Below are 25,927 nucleotides of genomic sequence, written 5' to 3' on the forward strand. Positions count from 1 at the left end.
TCTAGTCAGCACTTTAACTTCAACCTGAGAAGTTACATGTTTTCCTACATGCAAGCTGCAACCAAAAGACTTGCTCAGATAACTGATTAGGATTGTGATCTTGTTAGTACTCCTGCAGCACCATATCTCTTTCACCAGAGTGCTTGTAGGAGTGTGAAACTAATTGCTAATACCAATTCAAGTCAGCTCACAATAACATTTGCACCATTCCAAAATTGCTACAGTAAAAGTTATTTTCTGCTACTTAGGTTTTTTTTCTTTCTTTCTTCAACAGTGATTGTTAAGAGAAAAGCTCCAAAGAGACAAAAGGAGAAATCAAAGTACTCAAGGCCCAGTTCTGAGACATACCACTAAAATGACATGACTTATTAAATCTACATTTTATGGAATGAAAGATTATAGGAATTAAAATGGTATAAGTATGTAACACAAACCACAATATAAACAATAAACTGCTGAAAATGCTTGCCCCTTCTATCATCAGAATATTAATAACTGAAAAAATTAATTGGAATAATAGCAGTGAGCACTAACAGAATTTCACACTATCAACACTTCAAAGCATGAGGTGACAAAATAGAGGGTGCGTGGACTAAGTAATTGAATAAGATCATTTGTGTCCCTAGTTTCTATAAATAAATGCCAACAGTTGGAGTACATTACCTTCATTTTCAGAAGCCTGGCATTTTACCTTGAGTACCAAATCAAATGTACTTTCTGGATTTTCCCTGGAAATAAAAAACAAGTCAATTGATTAGTCATACATATGTCACAAACCACATACACTGATCTAGATTATCAAGCCTTCTCTACAGTGTCCATAATGTTATATCCTTTCCACTCCATTTGACACTAGAAAATGAGAGAAAGAATCTCAATTATTTGGATGTTTTGTAAGATTTCAGAAGTCATATTTTTCTTCACATCCTTTAATATATTCACACACTTTTCAAAAAAGAATAGGCAACAGAAACAAGAATTGAGGATAATTAGATGATTGTTAAAACAATCAAAATTCTGTGATTACACTGATAAATCGTAGTCCTATATGTTTGAGAGCTCTTCAGTTATTTCATTGTGTCATTACCCCATTTTAAAAAGTCATGTTGAAGTAAATACAATTTTAAACTTGCTGACAGTTTGCTTTACAAAACTGAACTTTACAGACGGAAAAAATGCTGCTAGTTTCTCTGTTATCTATCAGTTTGGGCCTCTCTGATAGCCTTTTTTACTTCGCCAGTTTGAACCACTTGTGTTTTTAAATTATGAAGAGAGTGAACCAGGATTAGGCCTCCATCTTAATTCCTGAAAACTGAGCCATTAACACATTTATCTTTTTTAATATATTTGGTCACCAACTGAAACTTGACAGTCACCGTACCATCTCCTTCAGAAGTTACTGCCATTGGCATGTTTAAGGATTGAATCCTGTACACAACAATTCAACTAGTGAGAAAATATTAATCCAGTAATTATGAATTATATTTGCATATGTTGTCTGATAGCTCATTACCTAACCTTAGCCTAAATGTAAATAATTATTTGAACCGAACAGCCACACGTGAGTACCATTATTATACAACATTCTCTGACCAAGAATAAACTCATACATTTCAGTAATTTCTTGATTTATTATGTTAGGTTCAGAAGAAACCCTTAATTTATTTTTACCATTCTGAGTTATTTAAATTCTCATTCTGATGAGCAATCTGCCATTTATAGTAAAAGCAAATATTATAACTTCCACCATATCAACTATTTACCTAAGTAACCACATAAAAGGCCCAGGGTTGAACTCTTTTCTTGAGTAAAATGCCTACAGAAGTCAGCAGTTTTTCACAAGTAAGGAATTCAAGAGTGGGCCCCAGGTTTCTAAAATGATGCATATAAATCTAAAATCTAAAAATTTATTAATCTAAAATGATGCATATATCACATATTGATAGTTCAATACAAGTTTTTTTAAAAAGTTTGAGAGGGATTTTGAACTGGAAGGAAACTTTCAGAGGTCACCAGTTACTTAATGAGTTTTCTATCATTTATTTTGTCACCAAGTATTGATGATATGCATTTATATTAAGACTGAGATATCGCATTTCTGAGCAACAATCACATATCTTCCCACATCATATTCCTTCCCTGCATCACTTTTTAAATTATTCAATTGGAAAATCTTAAAGGAGGATCCTGAATGAGCTAGTTCTGCTCATATTGGGTTTTTAGTTTTGTTTTGGTCTAAGTTTTGCTCCCAGTTACACTAGTGTAAATCCAGACTACTAGAAATTTACTGGAGTGTAACAGAAAAGAAAATGATCCATTTTTTCTCCCCTCAGCTAGCAAGATCAGAATGAATCTAATCAGAGTTGCACTCGTTTAAATGAGGACAAAATTGAGCTGTAAGAACCCAGCCTGTAGTGAGAAGAGTGGAATCCCTCTACCATAAAAGGGTTAAATGAAATTTAAACCTAGACATGTGTTTGCTCTTTTGGCTCATTTTCCCCCTTCCTTAAAAAAGGAGTGGAAAATCAGAATGCTGGATTTAACATGTTCATTTCCATTAAAACCGTGTCTCAAATACAGGATTAGGACTTCAGAGCTCAACTTCTTAACTGAATTTACGTGTGAAAACGTGTTTGCTTCCTTCAGTACACCACCACAAAGTCTGCTTCCACAGAAAAGTTCTAGGTTTACTCTTCACCTCCCACACAAAAGGTGTTACTTAGACTTAGAAGTGTCAAGAAATATGTCTAACTAGTCTGATATATGTCAGGCTGGCTTTCATTTCTATTATAACTATTAAATAGCAGCACACTTATTCATCATAAATATAGATTACTGTCAGTTTACAAAATACAGATTTAACCTCTCATCAATTACTGAATTAAGGAAATCAATGGGACTCCTTACAATGGGCAAGTAGCTTCAAACCATCACAGAAAATTTACTTCATCAAAGTTTGTCAACACATCTGGGTTACACTAACATTCTTGCCAGGTAGAATTATTCTCTTAACATCTTGAAAAACAGTAATTTTCTTCAATAATCAAATAGAAAGATGTTGTTAGATTCCTTAGAAGAATGTTTATAAACAACCTCTGTTTTGATGTTACTAGTTTTACACACTATTTTTGTAGCTGTTCCTCAAAACCAGGACTCATTTGCCTGTAATTTTCTCAAATACGACAGTCAAGTAAAATAGCTGGAATATTTTTTAAAAATCACCATTTATTGGCAATAGATCCAAAGAGACAATAAATAGACAAAAAGAAGAAGTGTAAAAGTTTGTTCAGTATTGTTTTTGTAATCCACCTAACACCCAAACAAGTCATCATGGCCATTCTTCTGAGACGTTTAGTAGGTACCAAACCTTAGGCTGGCACTGTCTTCTGTGAAGACTAGTTATGATGTGTATGAGCCCAGAGACAGAAACAATGGCCTGTCAATTCTCCCACTTGTGGGGCACTCCCGCACTGGGATGAAGATTATTATAAATCTCTGTGTACCTTTATCTCATCCTCTGGTGATGAAGGATTTAGCCAGTGAGGCTCACTTTAAGGTGCAGGTAGAACAGTCTCTGATGATTGAAGGGGGGTCATTTTGACAGAGACAGAGTGTGGGTTCTACAGTCTCTCCCTGGGAATAAAGGATGATACGGCAGAGAGGGGGGACAAGCTCCCCTTGTGGGGCGGGCTGCAGGATTCATGGCAGGGCGTCTCCGCTGGGGGATGGAGAACTGGGTGGGGAGCCACCAGCTGTTCACTCTGAGGCTGCCAGTGTCACACCTGCGGGGAAGGGGCGCTTTTGCCGTGTGGGCTCCCGTGACAGCCCCGCTCCTGTCGTGCCAAGGGTCTCTGCTCAGCCGCCCCCTGTACGTGCCCAGCGCAGAGCCAGGCCCCTGCCCCACACCCCGCCAGGCTGGGGGAGGCTTTGAGGCCTAGTCCCTCCTCCCCTCTCCCTCCAGCGCAGCCCCCAGAGCCGCCTCGGCCGCCCCGCTCCGCCGAGCAGCCCCCGCGCCGCCCGCCCTGCCTGCCCCGCCGCCGGCACTCACTTGATCCTGCTGTCCATGGTCACATCTCGGGCCCCGGGCGGCCGCTCCGCGCCCCCGCGGGGAAACACCTCGCCCGGCCGGCAGGGAAAGGAGGGACGCGCCGGCCCCGGGGGAGGTTACAGCGGCTGCTGGCGGTGGCCCATGGCTGCTCCGCTCCCCCGGCTCGGGCCGTGAGCGCGGCGGGGAGCGGCGGCACCGCCTCCTCCCAGCCTCAGTTCCTGTTGCCGCGGCGCCGGCACCTTCTGGGAAGCAGGAAGCTCGGCGGTGGCCGGAGCAGCGCCAGTGTCACCTGCGCGGGGCCAGGGGGTGGCTCTGCCGCAGGGGCCCGGGGGCGGGGGGGATGGGACTGGACGGCTCCGCGGACACGCTGCGGGGCGTAGGCTGCCCGGTCCCCGCACCGGCCCCGGGCCTGCCGCAGCTGCCTCTGCCCTAGGGGCCCGGCCCCAAGCCCGCGCTGACGGCGCTCGGAGGCACAGGGCAGGGGCCCGGCTCCACGGCCTGACCCACGGTGCGGCTCCAAAAGCTCTGACTAGTTGTGTCCCCCATGGGGGCTGTCCAGTTCCCGTCCAGCACAGCCCTGCACGTTTCCTCTAAACACCCCGAGAGGCGCCTGAACTTCTGCTTTCGTTATAATTAACGCTTCCCTAGACTGACGGGGAAAAAAAAACCCCAAACCCACCACTGGGCACTGTTCCTTCTTCAGGCGTTTAATTTAGAAAGAAAGACATACAGACAGCTAAATTGTTGGGTTTTTTCACCTCATGGCCCCAAACCCTTCATGCTGGGTTCTCAGGTTGTTACAGGTTTAGAGGAGTGGAGTTCCCATTTACACACACACCAAATGAAGAGGGAAAGGGAAATAAAATGTTGTGTCAGATATTTAAAATATCTCATTACTAAAGCGCATTGCAAAATCCTTCATCCCCACAGAAAGGGGGACTTTTTAGAAATGCCTTCATTAATCCAGAGTAAAGCAGAGGTGGCTGCTCTACTCTCTCCCAACCAGAAAGCTGGCTCCCTAAGCCAAAGACTCATCCTATAGGCTCCAGTCATGCAAAGATTTAAGTATATTCCTACCCTTTACTCACTGCAAATATTCCCATTGAAAGAGTCTGGTGTCAATGCAACTCTTCACAGCACACAACGTTAAACATGTCTTGCAGTATCTGGTCTTTACAGATTAGGAAGGCCCAGATCCTGCAAGCAGATCCATGGGTCTGCTCATATGGTTCAGCTTTCAGGATCTAGGCCTTCACACCAGGAAGAGCCTTCAGAGGAAAAGGACAACAGAAAAGGCATACACAAGAACCTAATCCTGCGAACAGTTATGCATGCCAGTAGTCCCATTGAACTCAATGCAGCTATTCACAAAGTTATTCCTGTGTATTTTCAAAATTAGGGCCTTCCTACTTTCTAAGGGACAGATTCCTTTGACTTCAGATGGAGCAGCAAGCATGTAGGTAAAAGCAGAATTTGAATCAGGGTCTTTTGTTGGGCTATAGATAGCCCTTCCATAAACAGGTGCAACTGGCATTTGCTTCCAGGGGAGATCTTATGCCAGAGATGAATTTGGTCCATTTTGTTTACAAATAGTGCAGTCATTTTGGCAACAAGTCACGTCATCTCCACTTTATACCATCACAGATGCACATCGGATGTTTCTATTTAATATATTTAGACACTTTTACCTAACAGTTTTATTACCGCTATGTATAGGTTAGTTCTATAGTGGAAAAAGTAATGGTTTTAAGATTATTTTAAAGTTAAGAATTTTATTTTAGCCTATAATGCTGTTAGTTCAGCTTTGTTTTGTATTGTGTCTTAAACAAAGTACCCCAAAATTCTTAACAAGTAATCCAAAGGAAGAAATTATAAAATAAATCACCAATCCTGCAAACACTTATACACAAATAATTTTATGGACGGTAGTAGTCCCATTGAGGTTTGGCATGGGATAAAAACAAAAGCTGGCCCTAAGAATGCACCAAGTCCCATTCGCATTAGGTGGTCTGTGCAGCAAAATTCCCACCAATACCAAATTTCCTTTACCTCATAATATAATCGCAATGAAAAATGCATAAAGCAGAAATTTTACAATACTGGGCCAAATAAAAAATGTCCTTCACTGCTCCCTCTGAAATCAATCATAATATCAGCACTTGATGAGTGGAATACATTCAAGCCAATGATCTATTAAACACATAAAACAGCACTAGTACATTACTGAAGTTGAAGAATCAAGCACTCAAAGAAGTCAGGAAATGATAAACAACCGTTTTCCTGCTGCGACATTAACTTGGCCATGTTGCACATCCTATTCACCGTATGGTATATAAATTAATAATAAAACATATACCATGTGCATTAAAACCAATTTGATGTTGAAGCAGAAACATTAGCTTTTGGATTTTCTTGACTTTTGAGTGCTTACTTTCTCAAACTTAATGATGCATTAATTTGTGGGTGTAGTTTCAGAAGCACTGAGCATATGCAACTCCCACTCCCACTGAAGTCAATGGGAGCTGTGGGGAGTTCAGGATCTCTATAAACCCAGACCATCTTTTTTTTTTAATGAAAAATAAATTAATTGATTTTGTGGTAATTGAGGCTCCTAAGAGGAGCACTGAAACCTGCTACCCTTAACTAACCAACTACTTAAACTGGACTCCTCTTTGGGGATTGAATGGAGGAAGTGGGGAAAGTCGTCCAAGTTCTGGCCACAAAATAAGCAGTAGGTTGTGCAGGTGCTCAAAAGGCCTCATTTGGAATATGTGCACAGTACTAGTCGCTTCATCTAAAAAAAAAAAAAAATCTTATGAGACATAGCAGGCTTTCGGTCATCTCTTAGGGCTAAATACTAGTCTCATTGGAAGTTTTGCTATTGATTTTACTGAGACTACCATTTATTTCAGTTTCTCTGTCGCTATTCCAAGTTGTAAATGCAGTACAATTACAATATGACAGTTCCTATTCAAAATTCTCCAAAACAAGAACACAAGCATGAATTTCCTAATTAGGGTGCCCAGCCTATGATATTTACCTCAAGTTAATATTAAAAAAATAGATCCTTAATGGCCCATCCCCTAAACCAATCTTAACCCTTAAAAGATTTGGCCTTTAGAGAAGAAAGGTAAAGACTCAGTCACTGATTCAATATAGATCCATTTCTAGAACACTATGAAGATCACTAGCAAGACATTAGTAAATAAATGTCTAAAGTATTTCAAATCATTCCATTCACCGTCAGCTGTCCTCAGGATGTGCTTGGTTGGGTAAACTGTTCTTCATCTTTACAATAACTCTGTACATGGTCTTACCCCTTTACCACCTCATTTTTTAATATTATGTATCCAATTATGTGGATTATTTCTTTTAATGGTAAAAAATTTAACTTTTGTTTTAGGGACAAATGTGAGTACCAAAGACATCTTGTGAGGGTGTGTGTTTGGTTCAATAAAAGTCTTACATGCAAATTGCACTGTGCTATCATTAATGCTCAGGAATGCAACAAACTGGTAGCTGTCACTACTCATTTGATAATGCTGTGTCTGAACACCATGCATGTGCCACATGACAACTGTATTTTACATAAACATGCACACACCTCTGTAAATAAGCAGGTAGACATCCATATTAATGAGTGAACTCCCAGGGAGAGGTCAGTACTAAGGTAGGAATGAAGATTTCCAGGCTTTCTAATCAATGTGCCCTACCAATTGGGCTAAAAAACCAGCTCCACTTAAGCAGGACAGCTGATAGATTCACCTACAATTCATCACTTCATTAGTGAGTGCCAAGTATTTCAATACATCAGTTCAATATGGACATTTTTATCATTTACGTGTTGTTTAGTGTATGGTAACTGTTGAATACTAACAGAATACGTGTCTCACCTTACCTAAGATCGTGAGCGCCATAGTGCCATCGCTGCATACCTACATATGTGTCAGTTAAAAAGCAAAATATTTTCTATATAAATCTGGTGACTATCCATTGTTCTGATTCTGAGAACATAAGTTTAAGCAGGTCTGCATTCCATATTAAATCCTGTTTGTTCTAAACTTAAAATTGTAAAATTAATTGGGGAGATCAGAAGAATTTACATTAATGTCATATTCAGATTGCACAGTTTAAAAAGACAGGAAATTGAAATGTTAAAATTGTTACAGCAATTTTAACTTGGAACATAATATTTTTAAGCAGTATTTTTCAAGCCTTATTTTTCTTCTAAATGGGTAACTTAGGGCCCAATTGTGAAATCCGCTATGAGTTACCAATGAGAGCAATAGATTCACAATCTGGCCCTTAATGTATTAGTTTGTTACATGTGCACCATAAGTTGCAGAAGATGTGTGACATGCCCAGGTAAATTATATTGTATAAGCCTTCAGGGGGAATATCTTACCTTATTTTTTAAACTGTGCCATTTTAACATTACACTAGTGTTTTGCAATTAATTTCATTTTTTAAATGAAAGACAAAAAATGCATTCCCCATGCTTTCCAATTTCTATATTTAATTGTACTGTCATGTACAAAACAAGTTGGGAAAAGTAGAAAAGCGTTGTGAAGAATTTCTGCTTTCTACAAACATAGCAGCACAAGGAACTGATAGTGGAATAAAGAACTGTTTACCTACTAGGCTTTGAAACCAGCCCAGCTCAGTAGCTACCACCAGTTCTTACTAGCTGTTGATTATTCAGTGGAGTATTTGAAATGGATTGATGATTATAGTTCAGTTCCTATTACATACGTCCATATCACAACTGCCACCCTTGTTAGCATACTCAAAAAAAAAAAAAATCAAAGAATGAGCAGAGAAACTCCCCCCATTCATTCCCCACTTGAGATACTCTCTCCATGCAAGGTTTGAGAGACATTGACAGCAATAGTGTGAAAGCATGCACTGCTCCTGCTCATATGCAGTGATTATTAGGAAAAACTTTTCAGTCCACTGGACATTTTTCACAAATACTAATTTCCTTTTAAAACATAGAGGCCAGTTTATGACTCCCTTCTTTGTGTTGGTAGTAATTTACTATGTGCATAGTCTGAATGGAGGACTGGACAGGTTGAATCCAGTAATGCTGAATGAATTCAGTTTTTCTGTTTAGATTGAGGAATCATATTTCTAAATTATAGCAAAGCCCAGAAATGTATTCTGCATTTTATGTTTACCAGGCTAATCTGGTTGTCAGTAAAACTATGATGAAGCAAAGATTTCTTTGTCATTTTTGGAGCAAGAGAAAAGCTTTATTCAGTCAGCAAGAGAACAATTTTTACTAACAGCAGTGTGAAATTCTTGAGGTTATTGTTCACTGAAGTGTACTTGCTGTGGTGAAACCAAAAGCACATAAAATTAGGAACTGATCTGTATTAAAATAAGGATGTGCTTAGGACTTGCAAATCATTGTGGAAATCGTCCTGCTATTTCTAACCAAAATACAGCACTAGCTTTGTAACTACAGTTTTTAGGGGATGGTTCAGGGTGAATTACAGTCTTTCATTAAGGTGTCACTACATAAAGGGACTGTTTACTGGTGGAAGTTATATATGGAAATTAGCTGCACAACACAAACCTGTTTCTCAGCTCTACACAGGTAGTTTTCATTTTACAAATATAGAGGGAGTTGCCATTACCATTACATGTATTTGCATACCAAAGGCTTACAAACATCTCAGGTGTCTAGCTTTTATCTGAGCATCCTGATGCTCACAGTACTTACCCATCTCAATTCTAGTTGACACATAACTGAGTGGAGTCCAGCATTCTGACCTGGTCCAATAACATAAAAAGATATTAGGCCAATAACTGGCTCCATTTGGCTTCTTGGTCATTATACCACCAGTACTTCCCCAATCACATTGCACTGCTAATCAATCCCAACATTTCTCCCTTTCTACAGAAAGCTGCCTTTATATAAGACAAAATCTATTAACCAGTATTTTTCCACAACCTAAAAAAGGTACCATTACGCATTGCCTTAACCCCGAATGCAAATAAAAAGTATTTCTACGCTTTTGCTGTAATAACTGCTTGGTATGCATGAGGATCTCAAGATGTTCTTAAAACAAAATGCAGTTTTACACTCTTCTTTACTCTAAGATAGTAGGGCAATCTACTTAGTTACCTTTGTGTGATTGTTTTGTCTCAATGCATGTGCTGGCCACCATTTAACTCTCTATTGGGCCTGATACTGCAAGGTGTTGAGCAGCTTTTGAGAGATGTGGAACTGCTCTGTAATAATTTGAATACTGTATGTTGACCCAGTTATTGGAATGTTTCCTGTATGGCTAGATTGATTTAGTTCAGTGGTCTTAAACTTTTTTTTTTTTTTTTTGCAGACCACTTGAAAATTGCTGAGGGTCTTGGCAGACCACTTAATGATCTTTCCAAATGTTGTTTGTACCATTAGCTGACTATTGTAAAGCACTTTGGATAAAAGCACTATATAAAAAAACCCTCCTTAATAATAATAAACTTTTTTGTTCTACAAATAAAAGCACACAACTCATATTTTAATATCAGTAGTCTTACCTTTCTAATGCAATGGATGTGCCCTTTCTCCCCTGCCATGGCAGCCCCTGAGCTAGGGCTGGGAAGGAGGGGGTCTCTCCCCAGCAGCCGCAGCCCTGGAGCTGGGGAAAGTCATCTCTTTTTCTGGCTGCCGCAGCCTTGCACATCCCAAATTCCCTCCACCCCCTCTTCTCACCCCACTTCCCCCTCCCACCTACCCCCATTCTCCCCAAGGCCACCACCTCACCTTACATGTGTGTCTTCTCCAGGGTCCAGGCACCTAATTAGTGGAGCCATGCCTGCACAGCTCCACTAATTAGGTGGGTGGCCCTTCATTCTCTCACGTGCAGCCACCCAGGCGCACACCTCAGAGGGAAATATCCTCAGACCGCCTGAATAGAGCCCAGTGGTCTGCGGACCACAGTTTGAGAACCTCTGGTTTAGTTTAATAACTGGCTGTAAGGAAACAGGCAGGAAGGAATCAATAGATCAAGTTAAGCCACTCCTGAGTAAACACTTCAGGGTTGTTAAGAGACACTGCTCAAACCATTACCTCTTAAGATTTTAGCTCCTGGCTCCAGCCATCGTATAGAACTGATTTGGAGAAGCAAGGAAAAACCCCAGGAACCGATAAGAACAAAGGAGCCCTGGCTGGATTGAAAAGGACTCCCTATACATGGGAGGATTTTATTGGGGGGTGTTAGATAAAATGGACAGGTGTGTGCACGGTTTGTTGGTTTAAACTTCCTCCCATTCTTTTCTTCTTCTTTTTCTTAGGTTTCAGAGTAGCAGCTGTGTTAGTCTGTATCCGCAAAAAGAAAAGGAGTACTTGTGGCACCTTAGAGACTAACCAATTTATTTGAGCATAAGCTTTCGTGAGCATCCGATGAAGTGAGCTGTAGCTCACAAAAGCTTATGCTCAAATAAATTTGTTAGGCTCTAAGGTGCCACAAGTACTCCTTTTCTTTTTCTTATGCTCTCTTCCTACTGTAAAAATAAATGATACTTTGGTTTAAGGAGGCTATCTGGTCAGCCTAGTAGTCATAGACTCCTGGAAGAGAAGAACCCAGTTGGACCTGCTGGGTAAGCATGGTTGATAAATGCACTATAGCCCAGGGCCCAGTCTAAGGTGGGTGAATCACAGGGTGCCACCTCAGGAGAGGTAAAGACAAAACTCTGACACCTGAGGGGCTGCTCTCAGAGAGGGGATCAAGGCGCACCTAGGTTAGCAACCATGACATGGGATAGCCTCAGCACCCATTGATTTCAGTGGAAACTAAGGGTATTCAGTACCTCTCAAGAGTGGCTTAATACATTGCAGCAGTATCAGGTCCCTCTTGTCCTTAGGGACTTGCACAGAAAGTTGAGGAAAGTCATCATTCCTGTGTAAAGTCTGTTTTGCTCAGTACTCTCAATCTCTTACTTAGCTCTTCAATAGGAAATGGTCAGGAAGTTGGTTCTTCCAGCAAAACAGTGCCCTCTAGCATTATTCTGAGTCACTGGTTCAGTCCTACATCTGAGGATGTAGTGTTACCTACAAACTCACTAGCACCACTTCTTACAACAGCTAATTGATTCTTGGGTGTCTCCTATCCAAATACTGGCATTAGCAAAGGTGAGAGTTCTGATGGGATATATTAAAATAGAATAATCTGGTTTTACTCCATCTCTGAGTATCAGTGTTTTATTTTTCTTGCAACCTCAGAGAATTTCTGGTCACAGCGTATGTTAACATGTAATTACAGTGTTTTGGTTTTTGTGGTTGTTTTATAATGGTCCTCCCTGGACATGTTCTTTCTGCTTTAACATCTTCTAGGTCCATTTTATGTCAACCGTTAAAAGTGATGCCTTGTTCCCAACACCTTTGTTATCCATGTAACAAAGCACCAATAACACTGATTTCAAAAGCAATGTAAAAAGTGTACTACAATTCAGCTCTTCATGGCCTGTTCTTGTCATAGCTGGCATTGGTTTTTACATATTAATCACATTGGACAGGGTACAAACTACTTAGTTCAGTTAACCCAAAGTGTGCCATGTCAAAATGTTTTCACTGTATTAATAGTTATTGCTGGCACCAATATTTAAACGTATCTGCTATTGAAACATAATATCTTGATCCATTTTAGTCATTTGTTCTGCTTCTTCTCTTAAAGTACAAAGCGTTTTGCACATGTCATTCCCACTCCCCCCACCCCATAATACATAGTAAGCTTGGCAACGGAAGAAGTCCAGGGACTAGTTTCACAAAATAAAATATTATTTTACTTTTCCACAGAACATATGTCTGCCATTACCATACTCATAAGATGTAACCCATAGGAAAGTCCTTCAAATATGTATTTTGAAAAACCAATCAGAAGCTTCCCTTTGCAGGACTCTTCCTTCAATATATAAGTTTGGGGTCAGAATGGGACCTATTCTATAATACAATGTAGATAGTAAAAATAGGTTTAGAATAAACAATTACTTTATCTCCTTCTGTTAGCAAAAACAAATGGATGTTGCAAGGTACTTGCTGTGTGAATAAAGCATATTTTGATTTGGCCAAGACTTTAATAAGATATCCCAGTTTAGTCTGACACATTATTTATAGTGGTCTTCTGATGTGATACAATGTATTTGTCCAGTCTAGTAGTTTGAAATACATATTACAATTGTAAGTGTTGTACAATGTTCCCTTATTAACCTATTCAGTATGAAGGAGCTATTTTTGTAACAGACACGGTTAAAGATGTTTGTAATATTCTAATCATAGTGTGTGTAAACTGACCCAAATGTTTCATGATTCCCCCATTGGTATCTTTGCAAGGCTGTCTCCATTAACCTGCTGTTAATTAAGTTAAATTTCTTACGTGGTCTCCTGAACTTGAAACAGCAATAGCCTTATTTTGCCCTCCATGGTCTGGAACACAAGTAGAGTCCAAGAGAAATAATTTGCTGAAGCACCAGCAGACTCTGTTCTTCAGGTTTCCAATTGTTTGCTGATCTATAACCTGTTTAACAAGTCACCCAACAACATTTTCAACAAATATAGCCATTATGCTTTGACACAAGTCTCCTTTAGTCACTTATTTACACAATAGCAGGATCCAATCAGCCACTGCTATTAAATATACAAAAGATGTAGTTTGTCTTTCTTCAACTTCACTTTTTTCCTTTAAACATCACTCAGGTCCATTCACTTATCGAAACAAAACAATCAGCATGACTCACCTTTAACTGATGCAGCCAGTTAGCATCTCCCAAGTCCACCCACTTGAATTCCGTTTCATACAGAATCCTTATAGCTCAAATTAACCCATCACTCTCTGCAATACTGTGTTCTACTACACATTCTCTTCCATTCTTTTCTTAAACTAATCCTCAATTTATACAACTGCTTCTTACAATAAAAGAAGGCAAGTTTACCAGGGAACCAAGTATTATTCAGACAACTTGTTACTTTTGTTTCATTGTCTCTGGAGAATTACTCTCTTGTTATTGTGTATGTTTAGTAGTAACAACTATGCTGAAGTTTGGGAAACAGTTTCAGCTATAAACACCCTCTATTCACTTGCATTGGATTTTAGTAGTTCTCAATTTGGGATGAAATTTTGACAGCTTCATCTTTGAAAAAAAAAGATTTGTGTGTTTATATATATGTGAGAAAATCCTTTTAGTCATCTTAAGTTGTGTATGTTTATTTAAAACCAAAACCACCATTTTCCCTAATGTAAAACAATCATGGCAAAATCCCCTCCTTGTTTCATAAATTAATAACACAAGAGAGCTGAACTTTGAAACTTGAGCCCAATCCTGCAAACACTTGTATTTTATGTTATTCAAATGAAGAATCCCACTAACTTCTATAGGACTATATAGGAAAGGAAAATTAAACATGCATATAAGTGTTTGCAGGACACTAAGCTCTGAAGTTTCAGAATTACATAGTGATCATTCACAGTAGAAAAAAAAAATCACCAAGTCTGAGAGAATTTGCATTTGTGGAGAAATGCACTGTTGAATGTGGGTGAAATTCACCCTAAAGCAAAAGGCCTGAAAAATTCCTCCATAGCACCTATGTCCTACTGAAGCCCTTAATGTGGGCCTTGTGAGGGTTTGGAGCAGTGTGTGAATTTCACCCATGTACACTTTTTGTTTTCCATTTTACTAAGAAAAAATTATGCACCACTGTGGCCAAAATCTAATAGCTGCCTGAGTGTTCTGCGAGCATTTTTGTTCATTTTTTTGTTTACCTTATTTGTTTCCATTTATTCATTCCTATTCCTCCCTATCCCTCCCCCTTTCAAAAACAACCTAGGAAATTAAGGCTCAGATGGTCAATTGGTATAAATCAGCATCACCCAGCTAAAGCCACAAGAACTCTACCAGTTTATATCAGCTGAAGATCTTGCACTAAATGCCAAAAGCTATGTTAAGGTTACACAGGTAAAAGTCAGGAAACGACCCACAGCAACATCAATTCAACCTTGTTTCATTATATAATATTTTCTCATCTTGTTTTCCTTCTAGGTAGTTTTTCCTAACATGTAGCTTAACATACTGCTGTTCATGTCATTACAGAGTTACTATAAAACATACAGAACGTAAATTAGAAGTACTGTAAACCACCTCCTACAGTTCTCCACCTGATCACTTTTCAGACTCAGGTAGCTTCATTGGCTCAAATTTTACTAAAGATTTAGTCTGTTGCTGACGCCTTATAATTAAGGCCTGATGCTTAGGAGCCTGGTATTTAGGAGAATGGAATTTACTTCCGGCACCCAAATACATGACTGGGGGTTCCATATGGCAATGCCCTTGTCACATGGCAGAGGTTGGTATCCACTTAAGGTATTCATCAGCACAAACTGCTTTATGTGTAGTTATTGATTCATCCAGTGCAGACAGAAAGGAAGTAAACTGAAAAGAGAAATGAGGAAACAGGAATACAAGCAGCACAACGGAACCAGAAAGTTCTAATCCACTCCAATTTAGCTTGCTCAAGAAGTATAGTGCAGATGGAAACTACATATAGTCTCAACATCTTGACTTATTGTCTGGTCAAATCACACAAGCTAAACAGGTGATGCAGGAAGTTTGTGTTGGTGGCCTGTGTGGATTATGTAGCTATGTAACCAACAAGCCATATCATTCTGTTGTCTGTGCACTATGCCTTCAAATGCAGAGGAGTTTTCTTGCCTGCTACAGGTGCAGCACTGAGGAAGCTATCATTTTGGGTTCTGAACAGATGCAGAATGTTAGAGTGAGAACCTGCGTTCACTCTTTCACATCTGAGAGCCTGGTGAATATATTTGTTCATTTGTGTTGTTGTTTTCCTTAATGTGAAACAACTTGTCTAGAGCCTGAAGAATGCATATTTTGTTTGTTGGGTGTGAAAACACATAACAGCTCTCCTTCTGCTGAGTCAATGCTCAGCCAATGCCACAACTTGGTACAGGGGAGACTGCACTGCTATTTGTCAGATGCCATTTGTCAGACAGAGGTCCTGCTGCTTGTTGTCATTAAGGAATCCAGGCACCTTTTGCAAGGCTAGGGATATTAGAGTCATAGAGTTTAAGGCCAGAAGAGATCACTAGATCATCACAGGCCACCAACAACACAGAGCACCCACACACTAAACTCAACAACAGAAATTAGACCAAAGTAAATGGGAAACACCCTCCCCCCCCCCACCCCCCCAGAAGACTAGACAACTCTGGGCCACTGGCAGAGAATAGGAAGGACCAAGGCAGACCAGTGCCTGTGGCCTCTGAAATGACAGGAAAATGATTAAATGAAACGTACCCACATAATCCTGTCAAGTAACCCGCACCCACACGTTGCAGAGGAAGGTGAAAAAACAGCAAGGTCACTGCCAATTTGACCTGAGGGAAAATTCCTTCCCAACCCCACATATGGTGATCAGTTAGACCCTGGGCATATGAGCAAGAACCAGCCAGCCAAGCACCTGAGAGGGAGAGAATGCTCAGTGCCCTGGCCCACCCTACCCACTGTCCTATCTCCAGCTGGGGCCATCTGGGATGCTTCAGAGGAAGGAGATAAAACCTCTCAGAAAACATTGGCAGGAGGAGAGAGTCCCTCCCTGACCAGCCGGCCACTGGCAGGGAAGACTGAAGCATGAGCTTTAGGAACATAAGATATAACTGGAGCAAGCCCCATCACCATTAACCTTGAGGCACTGGCCACATTCCAATATGACTAATTCCATCTTGTTTACTTAAATGCCCCCAGCACTTTTAATTAACTGCAATATTTCTCTTGTCTTCCTGTCCTCAGTTGTTTTGTAGCATTGCTGTGTACTGTCAGAGAGTTGGTGAGTTCCACCCTAGAGATGGCTGCATTTCCCTGATGCGGGAAGAGACTCCTCTATGTGTGTGTGTGTTACATTTGTAAAGTTATCTGGGATGGAAGGCAACACAAACATAAATTATTAATTTGTGAAATGCAATAATGCTTTTTCATGTCTCTCTTCTTTGAGCATGTCTCCCATTCATACTTCTTTTTTCCAAGGGGAAGTTTGCTGGCAATGCCTGTGAAATCTCACTTCTAGTTCCTCACACAGAATAGTCAAGATGTGATGAAGCTGAAGATTTTGTTCCAAAACCACATCTGAAGGTTTTTTGGATTTCCCTTTGAAAATTTTACAGTCAAAGAGCAACCAGTAGGACTTGGTGACTCCTGTTCATCAGTAATTGTAACATCTGGAAATTTAAGACAACATTGCCAAACTTAACATGTGAAATTCCAGTGCATATATGGCCCTTGATATATTACCTAAGATGCAGCAAAAGCTTCTGTGGCATCCAGGAGTGAGCAGATTGTTGAGGCAGTTCTTCAATACAAGAATATAAAATAACAAGTTCCTCTGTATGTATCAAAGGAGAACAACTTAATGGTGCCAAATAATTATTAAAACTACACATTGCCTTACTTGCTTCAAAGAAGGGTTTGCACTTTGCTGGTGTTTGAAATCCACATTGAAGTCTAAGCTCAGCTAAACCCTACTATGTTGCTGGTATTGCTTGGTTGGTGATTTAGTAGCGCTGAAGTCTTTGAATAGATTCCAATCTGGGGTAATTATGGTACCTTTTTGCTTACCTCAAATCCTCCTTGTAGTTCCAGTTGAATATTCTTCACTTCTTGTTCCAGAATTCTTGTGTAGTAGTGTGTGAAGTTAAAAAGTTTCCAAGTATCAACCTAGAAATGGCTGCAAAAACAGTGTAGTGGAGAATGAAATGATGGCTATGTAAACTCTTCGGAATGGAAGGTGTTGTGTAATTTATGATTTTTTTTCTGAAATGCAGTACATTTTCTTCAGAACTCCATCTCTCTTCCTGCTACAAGTCTTTCTGTTTGGCTAGAGGGAAAAATGTGTAGATGATTGAGCAATGAAAGGTAATAGAATGAAAGATGCTACTTTAAGGCCCTTATCCTACAAACATTTACTCCCAGGATTACTGATGGTAGTAAAATTAAACAGCTGCATAAATATTTGGAGGATAAAGGCCTTAGACTGTAAACTCTTGGAATCAGGGATTGTCTCAGTTATATGTTTGTACAGTACCTTGCACAATAGGGTCAGAGCCTATAGACACTACTGAAATAATAATGTTAACTCAGCCAATGCCCATGTACATTTTAAAAAAAAGGAAAAACATACTCACAGGCCCCCTACAAGGGCCTCTTTATCCCCCCACTTCTGTAAGAACTACTCTCTTTGGAAATTCATTTTGATTCAGATAATTGCCCTAGAGTTTGCATGCTTCTCCAAAGACTATTCCACCTCTCAAACCCTCTCGAATCTGAAAGATTGAGAAGAAATCTCAGCAGAAATTATATTATATGAGATTCCCTGTTACTCCCAGCCTCAGGTCAAGTCGAGATTGTTCATGAAAAGCTTTTCTTAAGAGACTGTTGCACTTCGCTGTCCTTTCCCAGCAGAGGCTCGTGATAAAGAAAAAATAATAGAAACAAAAAAGTAAAAAAACTGTATAAACCTTTGAATAAAATTGGGTTCTGAGCAAAGGCTCAGTGCAATTCTTAGATTACTCATACTAACCTATTCATCTTCAAACACCTCTGATAAAGTAGGGCACAGAGAGAGCACTATATTTTGGCTGCTCCAGGATGGATGTGCTGGAGGGAGAGATCAGAAGAGGGCTCAAAAAGCCTTTCTACTGTAGTGCATCTTAGAAGGGCACACATATTTTGGCTGCAGGTATTTGGGAGCACAAGGATGGGCAGCCATTATTATCTTCCATGACAGCTACAGTCCACTGGAACAATGCAACAATTGACCAATACAGGAAGTGTGGAAGATAGAACTTTCACAGGAGCTGGGTCAAGTCTACGGAACTCACTCCCACAAGAGTTAAGAATGACTCATTAATTCAACTTAGCTTACCATCAGTAAGTACTTTGTACACGCATACACACTACACTCACAAATTATGTTTTAAACAATATTACAACAATATTAAACAACACGATAAGCTAATTAACCTATTTCTCCTGCAGGCTGGGAAGGAAGAAAAAGAAAGAGCACATTATTGTTATTTCTATTTTAAAATACTACTTGTGAAGGCCTCACATGCTATTGTCACAGGGGTCATATAAGAACCCCAGCCCTAATCCTGCAGACTTAAGCACATGCTTAACTTTGGGCACCGTCAAGTGTCTACTCATTTGGGGCATGAAATTAGTATATTATCCAGCTTTTCTCCACATCTTGAAATCCAAGACAGTAGTCTATATTCCCTGTACAGCCAAAAAGTCTGCAGAAAATTAAGGATGGAAGTCTTTGCAGTACATAGGTAAATCTGCTAATGAGAGGCGTTTTTCTGCCTAGGATAAAGGCAGAGCTACAACCTTCCCATAGGTGTCACTACATAAGAAATGTTGGAGGAACCTAGAAAGAAGATCTGAGTCCTGGAGCCGTACTGGAAAGGGCACAAATGGAATACTAATGAATCGAGGGAGCGCTGGCCAATAATACCTTCTGAACTTCCAGGGATTCATAGATTTGTATATTTGTATATTCCAAGGCCAGAAAGGGACCATTGTGAACATGTAGTCTGACCTCCTGTATAGCACAAGCCATAGAACATCTCCAAAATAATTCCTAGGCCATGTCTTTTAGAAAAACTTCCTATTTTGATTTTAAAATTGTCAGTGATGGAGAGTCCACCACACCTCTTGGTAAGTTGTTCCAGTGGTTAATTACTCTCACTGTTAAAAATGTGCACCTTATTTCCAGTCTGAATTTGTCTAGCTTCAGCTTCCAGCCATTGGATCATGTTATATCTTTCTCTACTACACTGAAGAATCCATTATTAAATACTATAGTTGTTCCTCTTGTGGGTACTTATATACTAATCTCCTTTTTTTAAACCAAATAGATTGAGCTTCTTGAATCTATCCCTATAAGGCATGTTTTCTAATCCTTTAACCATTCTCATAGCTCTTGTCTGAACCATCTCCAGTTTATCAACGTCCTTCTTGAATTGTGGACACCAGAACTGGACACAGAATTCCAGTAGTGGTCACATCAGCGCCATTACAGACATAAAATAACTTCCTTACTCCTACACAAGATTCCCCTCTTCATGCATCCAGTGATTGCATTAGCTCTTTTGGCCACAGCATTGCACTGGGAACACATGTTCAGTTGATTATCCACCATGACCCCCAAATCTTTATGAATCATTGCTTCCCAAGATGGAGTCCCCATCATGTAAGTAGTCCCTGCTTTGTTTTTTCCTAAATATATCCATTTACATTTAGCCATATTAAAACACGTATTTTTTGCTTGCACCCAGTTTACCAAGCAATTCAGATTCGCTTTATATCAGTGACTTGTCCTCTTCTTTTCTGACCACTCTCCCAATATTTATGTCATCTGCAAGCTTTATCAGTGATGATTTTATGTTTTCTTCCAGGTAACTAATAAAAATGTTAAATAGTGTAGGTCAAGAACCAATCCCTGTGGGACATCACTAGATATACACCCATTCGATGATGATTCCCCATTTACAATAACATTTTGAGATCTATCAGTTAGCCAATTTTTAGTCCATTTAGTGTGTGCCATTAGCCATTTCACTGTATGGACTGCTCTCCTCTTGGTGTTTCTCCTACATTATGTTTTAGCCACCGTGCCCTTGGTGCCTGATCCTGCAAAGACTTACACAGATGTGACTTTACTTATGAGATTAGTTCTTTTGAAACAAATGGGTCTCCTCTTATCAGTAAAATTATCTGTGTGCTTACATCTTTACAGGACCCGGGCCTTAGCTTGTCAGAGTTAGGGTTAGTCTATGGGAATCCTTGCGGGTGCAGTCATCACAGCATACACTATCAATGGCAGCATCAAGTCCTAAGCTTTTGTTTCAGGAGTCTTACTGGTTTGTTTCCCTAGTATCAACATATTGAAAAATCTAAAGGCCAAACTACTCTACTTGTTTGCTTGTATATAGCTCTCTAATCTGAACTTGTTATGTGTGTCATTCTTTTCTGTGTAGTGCATCTTTAAACACAGAGTAACCATCCTCACTGCTTCAACAGGAAACTCAATTTGTTTAATTTCATATGCAGAACATTACAGAAGGAGGTACTGTGTTTTCTTGCTTCGATGGAGACTTTATATGTATTCCTCCTTGGTTTTCGGTAATCTGAAAATAATTTCTTACATCCATTTGAAAAGTGCAGGGTTATGTTCATAATGTGTTTCTATTTTTCAAAACAATTGCTTCAATGCCATGTCTTTTAAAATCCGTTCCAGCTGTGCAGCACCCATGAGCAACTCTACACGTTAAAAACAATGGCCTGTGCTTGAAAGGGAGAGAAGAGAATGGTTGGGAAGAAAACAGATTTTGGCTCAGATCTGCAGCTGGTGTAAATCAGCATAGCTCCATGAAAATCAGCTGATTTCCACCTGCTGAGGATCTTGTCCTTCATTTTTAAGCTTCCAACAAGAAACTATAAAATTACATTGTCTTAATGCTTAAGATTCATGAAAAATACAGAGTATTCTTTTAATATTTCATGAATATATTCAAAAGACCAAAATCTTTACTAATAAGGCTGAGGCATGTGTTTATGCAGGAGTCATGAAACTAGTGTTGAAGAATTTGGCAAAAATAGTTCTCTCATGAGAGTCAGATTCTGAGCTCTATACTAATTTATAACAGTAACTGCCAGAATGCTCAGTTATTTTCCAAGAAATCTATATTTCTTGGATGCATTATCCCAGCTGGTCTATTGATTTCATGGTTCTCCATTCCAAATCACAGTTCCAGCTCATTGATGATTCTATCCAGCACTAGTTACATGAGGTGTTGTTGAAAGCCATCTTTCCTTTGAAGAAGCATGTGTTTCCCTGACAGATGCATTGAGCCAATCTGATAGTCTCCAAACTTCCTACTTCTGGGTTTTGCCTGCAGGAGGAGGCAAGCTGTTTTCTGCAATAAACTTTTCTCCTTCAGCCCACACTGATGGCCACAATCCATGTTCTAAATCACTGTCTTCATGAGCTTTAAGTAAATCCTCCTTCAAATTCCCTTCTAATTCAATGGCATGTTGTAAATCAAATACAGACCATTATAACTGTCTTGAGACTATACTGAGCTCTTCAAAGATATTCTTAGAAAGCATCAAGCATATGGGAAGCTTTGGGTACATTTTCAGCATGATATAAAAGGATTTAGTCATAGGATAGACCGTAGCAAGCTTAGAAGCTTGATAGCTTGAGCTTTTGCAAACATTCAGATGCTTAACTTTATAAGCATAGGAGTTGTCCCATTAAAGTCAATGAGACTCTTACCTTTAGTAATTCTTACCTTTAGTAACTGGTTTGTATTTGCCTCTTTCACAAAGCACCCAAAGGCTTTTTGGTGGCTGGCAGGGTCTTATGGCTAACAAAACATAAAATCTTCTAAAAGACCCCACTGTCACAGATCACCAAGAGACTGGAGCCAAGCAGGCACAGTTATTAAATGTTTTTCTAACAAATAAAGCATAGGCAGTACAGCCAGACATAAACACTGTACAAGATCAAAAGCTTAGGGCCATCTAGATTTGTTCACACAAGTCACAAGATGACATACCTACAGAATTACATACAGAGATAGACTGAGCGAAATAGCACACAGGCTATGATACAGGATCTGTTTTTTTCCGGGGGAAAATCCAGCTTTTCTTTTCCAAACCATTGACAAAACTGAAAAGCCCATTTTGCCAGAGAGCCTTGGAGTGTTTTCTCCTCTCCCCTTATACATATGCTTTTGGCAGTGAACACTGCACAGCTACCAGTGAGACTAGAAAGGATATAGAGATGACAGCCACAACTATGAAAACTAGGAACAACATGAGTAATTGTTCTGATGTTTTGATACAAATCACCATTTATGGTAGATGTTTTCTGGGAGACTTGTACCAGTAAATACTGGCTTAAAATTTGAACCTGAACCCAACCCTAGATATATGGCTGCCTGATTGTACATGGAGTGTAATGCTGATCATCAATTCCCATTTAGAACCCTGACTTTCTGATTATTTTGTCATTAGTAACAAAACCTTTATAGAGCACTTTACGTGTTCAAAGTGCTAAGCAAATCGTAACTCATTCGCTGGTTCTCAGCTCTTTTCCATACCATGACCGCAGTTAATACAGAAAAATGTTTCAGGACCCTACCTCCCCTGTCCCCCTTTTCCATCTAATCCTAAAAAAAGGGAAGGTAGTCACCCTTCTCCTTGATCTCTCTTTCAGGAGTTGCAACTCTCATGTTTAGAACCTCTGAACTAATTAATCCTCTCAGATGCTGAGTTCTGTGGAGACTAATCCCAATAGGCTACCCTTGTGAGTTAGGTATCTATTAATCCCCATTTTCCAGACAGGGTTGTGGAGGTAGATAGGTGAAATATTTTGCCCAAGCTTACAGAGGTAGGGATGTGATTAGAACACTGGATCAGGCAAATGCCATTCCCACACAATATTCCAGCTCACTGTCTCCTGACAAATCCAAACCAATGGACACCTGCTTCTTTTCTTTAACCATCCTTGGTTTTGCCTGCTTTAACAGGAAAACAAATAGCCAAGCATCTTTCTTCAGTCATTGTTTTGCTTGACAGGCCTATCCATAAGGTCGGTGCTATTAAATACCGCTATTAAATAAATAAATATTAAGTACTTGCCCTTTGATGCATTTGTGGATGGCTTTCCAATGGAGAGATAGCAATTTTAGGTGCATATTCCTTATTCTAAATACCCTAATGAATAAATTCATTCCCTGTTCATTACCAGACTGTGTATTCTTCAGGGAAAATAATAATCAGCCTCTTCTTTGGGTCTCTACCAGAGCCAGGGACTGCAGCCATGCCATTTGGATTAAAAGAGCTTTATTCTTGCCCAGTTTTCTAGTGTGGAACCACAGTGACTGACTGTGTTGGCATTCAATCTGTTCTCTAAGTCCAACAGGCCTGGTAGTTCTGGACTGTGACTTTTTTATACTACAGTACTTACATCTGGGTAGCAGACTCTCTTCATTGGTGAGTTCTGAAATATTATTTCCCACTACAAAATAATGCACTGACCTTTTTAGATTCAGCTTTCTCATTGTCATATGCATCTGCTGGCCTCTTTATTCCTATGTTCACTGAACTGGCTTATAAACTGTTTTCCTCTTTTATTCCTCTCCTTCCCTGACTTGTACAAATTGGTCTGAAGAATCATTTCATCTGTTTCAGACACCTCTGCTTTTGGAAAGAAATTCTCCAATATCCATTTCTTAATCCTATTCCTAAACAATCATAACTACAAAAATGTGAATATAAATATGCCAATATGAAGCCAGTTTGCCAAATGTTGATGATACTGACTTCATACAGCACACTCTGAATACTGCACAAGGTTTTAGCAGTTGCATAGTCACTTAGGGCTCAACAGGGTGGATCAAGATTCTGTAGTGAGCCAACCTATTCAGTAGGGAGACCAATCTCTAGAAATGAAAAATAAAGAGTGACTCTTATGTAGCACCAAGTTGGAACACAGAGAAGGAGGTGCCCCAACTTCAAACTCTTTCCTCTCTTTTCCCCCTCCACAGCCGTGCAGAGAATTTTAAAGACAGGAGTAAATCTCCAATGAACCTGTAGAAGGGATTTAGGCTTACTTTGTACTAATTCTCCCATAATTTAATACAATCAAATGATGTGGGGAGGTTTCTGCACCATTTTTAGAGCTTCAGTGTCTTAAAAAGAAAATCTCTGGACTTTTTCCCTTTCAGTGTTTCCTCGGCTGACTGACCATTTGTTCTTAACATCAGCCAGGGGAAATATATTTTGGCCTCCGCTTCCTCATCGATAGTGGAAGAAAATGTTCAGCTGGTATACGTAGCAATCCCTGGAGGAAGAAGCTTACCACTCAGGCCACCAAACAGCAGGAACATTTTAAATTTGGCCTAGCAAACTGGGATTAGTCTCCACAGCCTCCAGCACTCAGCAGCTTCAAGGCTAAATATGGTTGGACAGACCACTTACTGTAAGTTGCAACCATTTAGAGTGAGACCCTGGCCTCACTGAAGGCAGCAGAAGTCTTGCCATTGTCTTCAATGGAGCCAGGATTTCACCCTGAATATTCTCAAAGATCCTTCTCACATACGCACTCTTCAACACAGTGTCCATTAAGCACTGGCTCTTATGTCAAGAAAACCCAAGTTGCACCTTGTGGGATGGTCCTAGCTTGTCTTGGAGAAAGGACAGTTTTGCTAAGTACCACAGGATATTTTCCAAAGATCTCCCCATTTAGGATATAGCCAGACCTGAACTTCAGGCCATATTTTTAAAAGCCTGCATATGCATCAGTCTGGCTGAGCAATCAGAATATAGGCATGCACAGAATTACAGAATGTTCAAAATGGAGTGTCTGGGCATGTGAAGAACCTCTGCTTCCCAAAATGTAAGCATGCACTAATGGGTGCAGCTACAGAGACTGGCATACACTACCCCTTCTTAGAATTATGCAGGGCCACATCAGGCACATACAAGGTAGGAATGGCTTTGGCAGGTATAAAATATCCAGCCCAGGGAGAGGCCATCTCCATGCACTGGAATTAGAGTGGGTGACCCAGCAACCAAAGAAGAGCCAGTATCTGAAGCAGAGAACACAAACTTGGCTTTGAAAGAGAGATGGCCAACATTAGCTCCACCCACATGGACCAGTTTCAAGCATATGCAATAATAGAATTCCCCAATGATCCAATAGACTAAACTCTCTCCTTAACAGAAAGCCTGAGGCTTCCCCCTTGTGGAAATGGCTAACGGCTTCCTCATCTCCAGTCCCTTCAGAGGGAAATTACAACATGG

General features: G+C 39.9%; 1 protein-coding gene across 5 annotated transcripts in view; it reads right to left on the bottom strand.

The window, feature by feature from the left end:
- Window positions 1-4,663, bottom strand: part of DENND1B (DENN domain containing 1B) — a 243,148-nt gene extending 238,485 nt beyond the window's left edge. For 4 of the 5 annotated variants that reach the window (XM_037907882.2, XM_043552708.1, XM_043552705.1 and 1 more), the window contains exons 1-2: window positions 4,049-4,663; window positions 664-728 (exon numbers count right to left, since the gene is read on the bottom strand). In XM_037907882.2, coding sequence (XP_037763810.1) covers window positions 664-728; window positions 4,049-4,065 — 82 coding nt within the window. In that variant the 5' untranslated portion in view covers window positions 4,066-4,663. The remainder of the gene's footprint in view (window positions 1-663; window positions 729-4,048) is intronic. The other variant, XM_037907883.2, reaches the window with a different exon arrangement.
- Between the last annotated feature and the right edge of the window lie 21,264 nt (window positions 4,664-25,927).

The sequence above is a fragment of the Chelonia mydas genome, chromosome 8, assembly GCF_015237465.2.
Source record: "Chelonia mydas isolate rCheMyd1 chromosome 8, rCheMyd1.pri.v2, whole genome shotgun sequence".
In the NCBI taxonomy this organism is placed as follows: Eukaryota; Metazoa; Chordata; order Testudines; family Cheloniidae; genus Chelonia; species Chelonia mydas.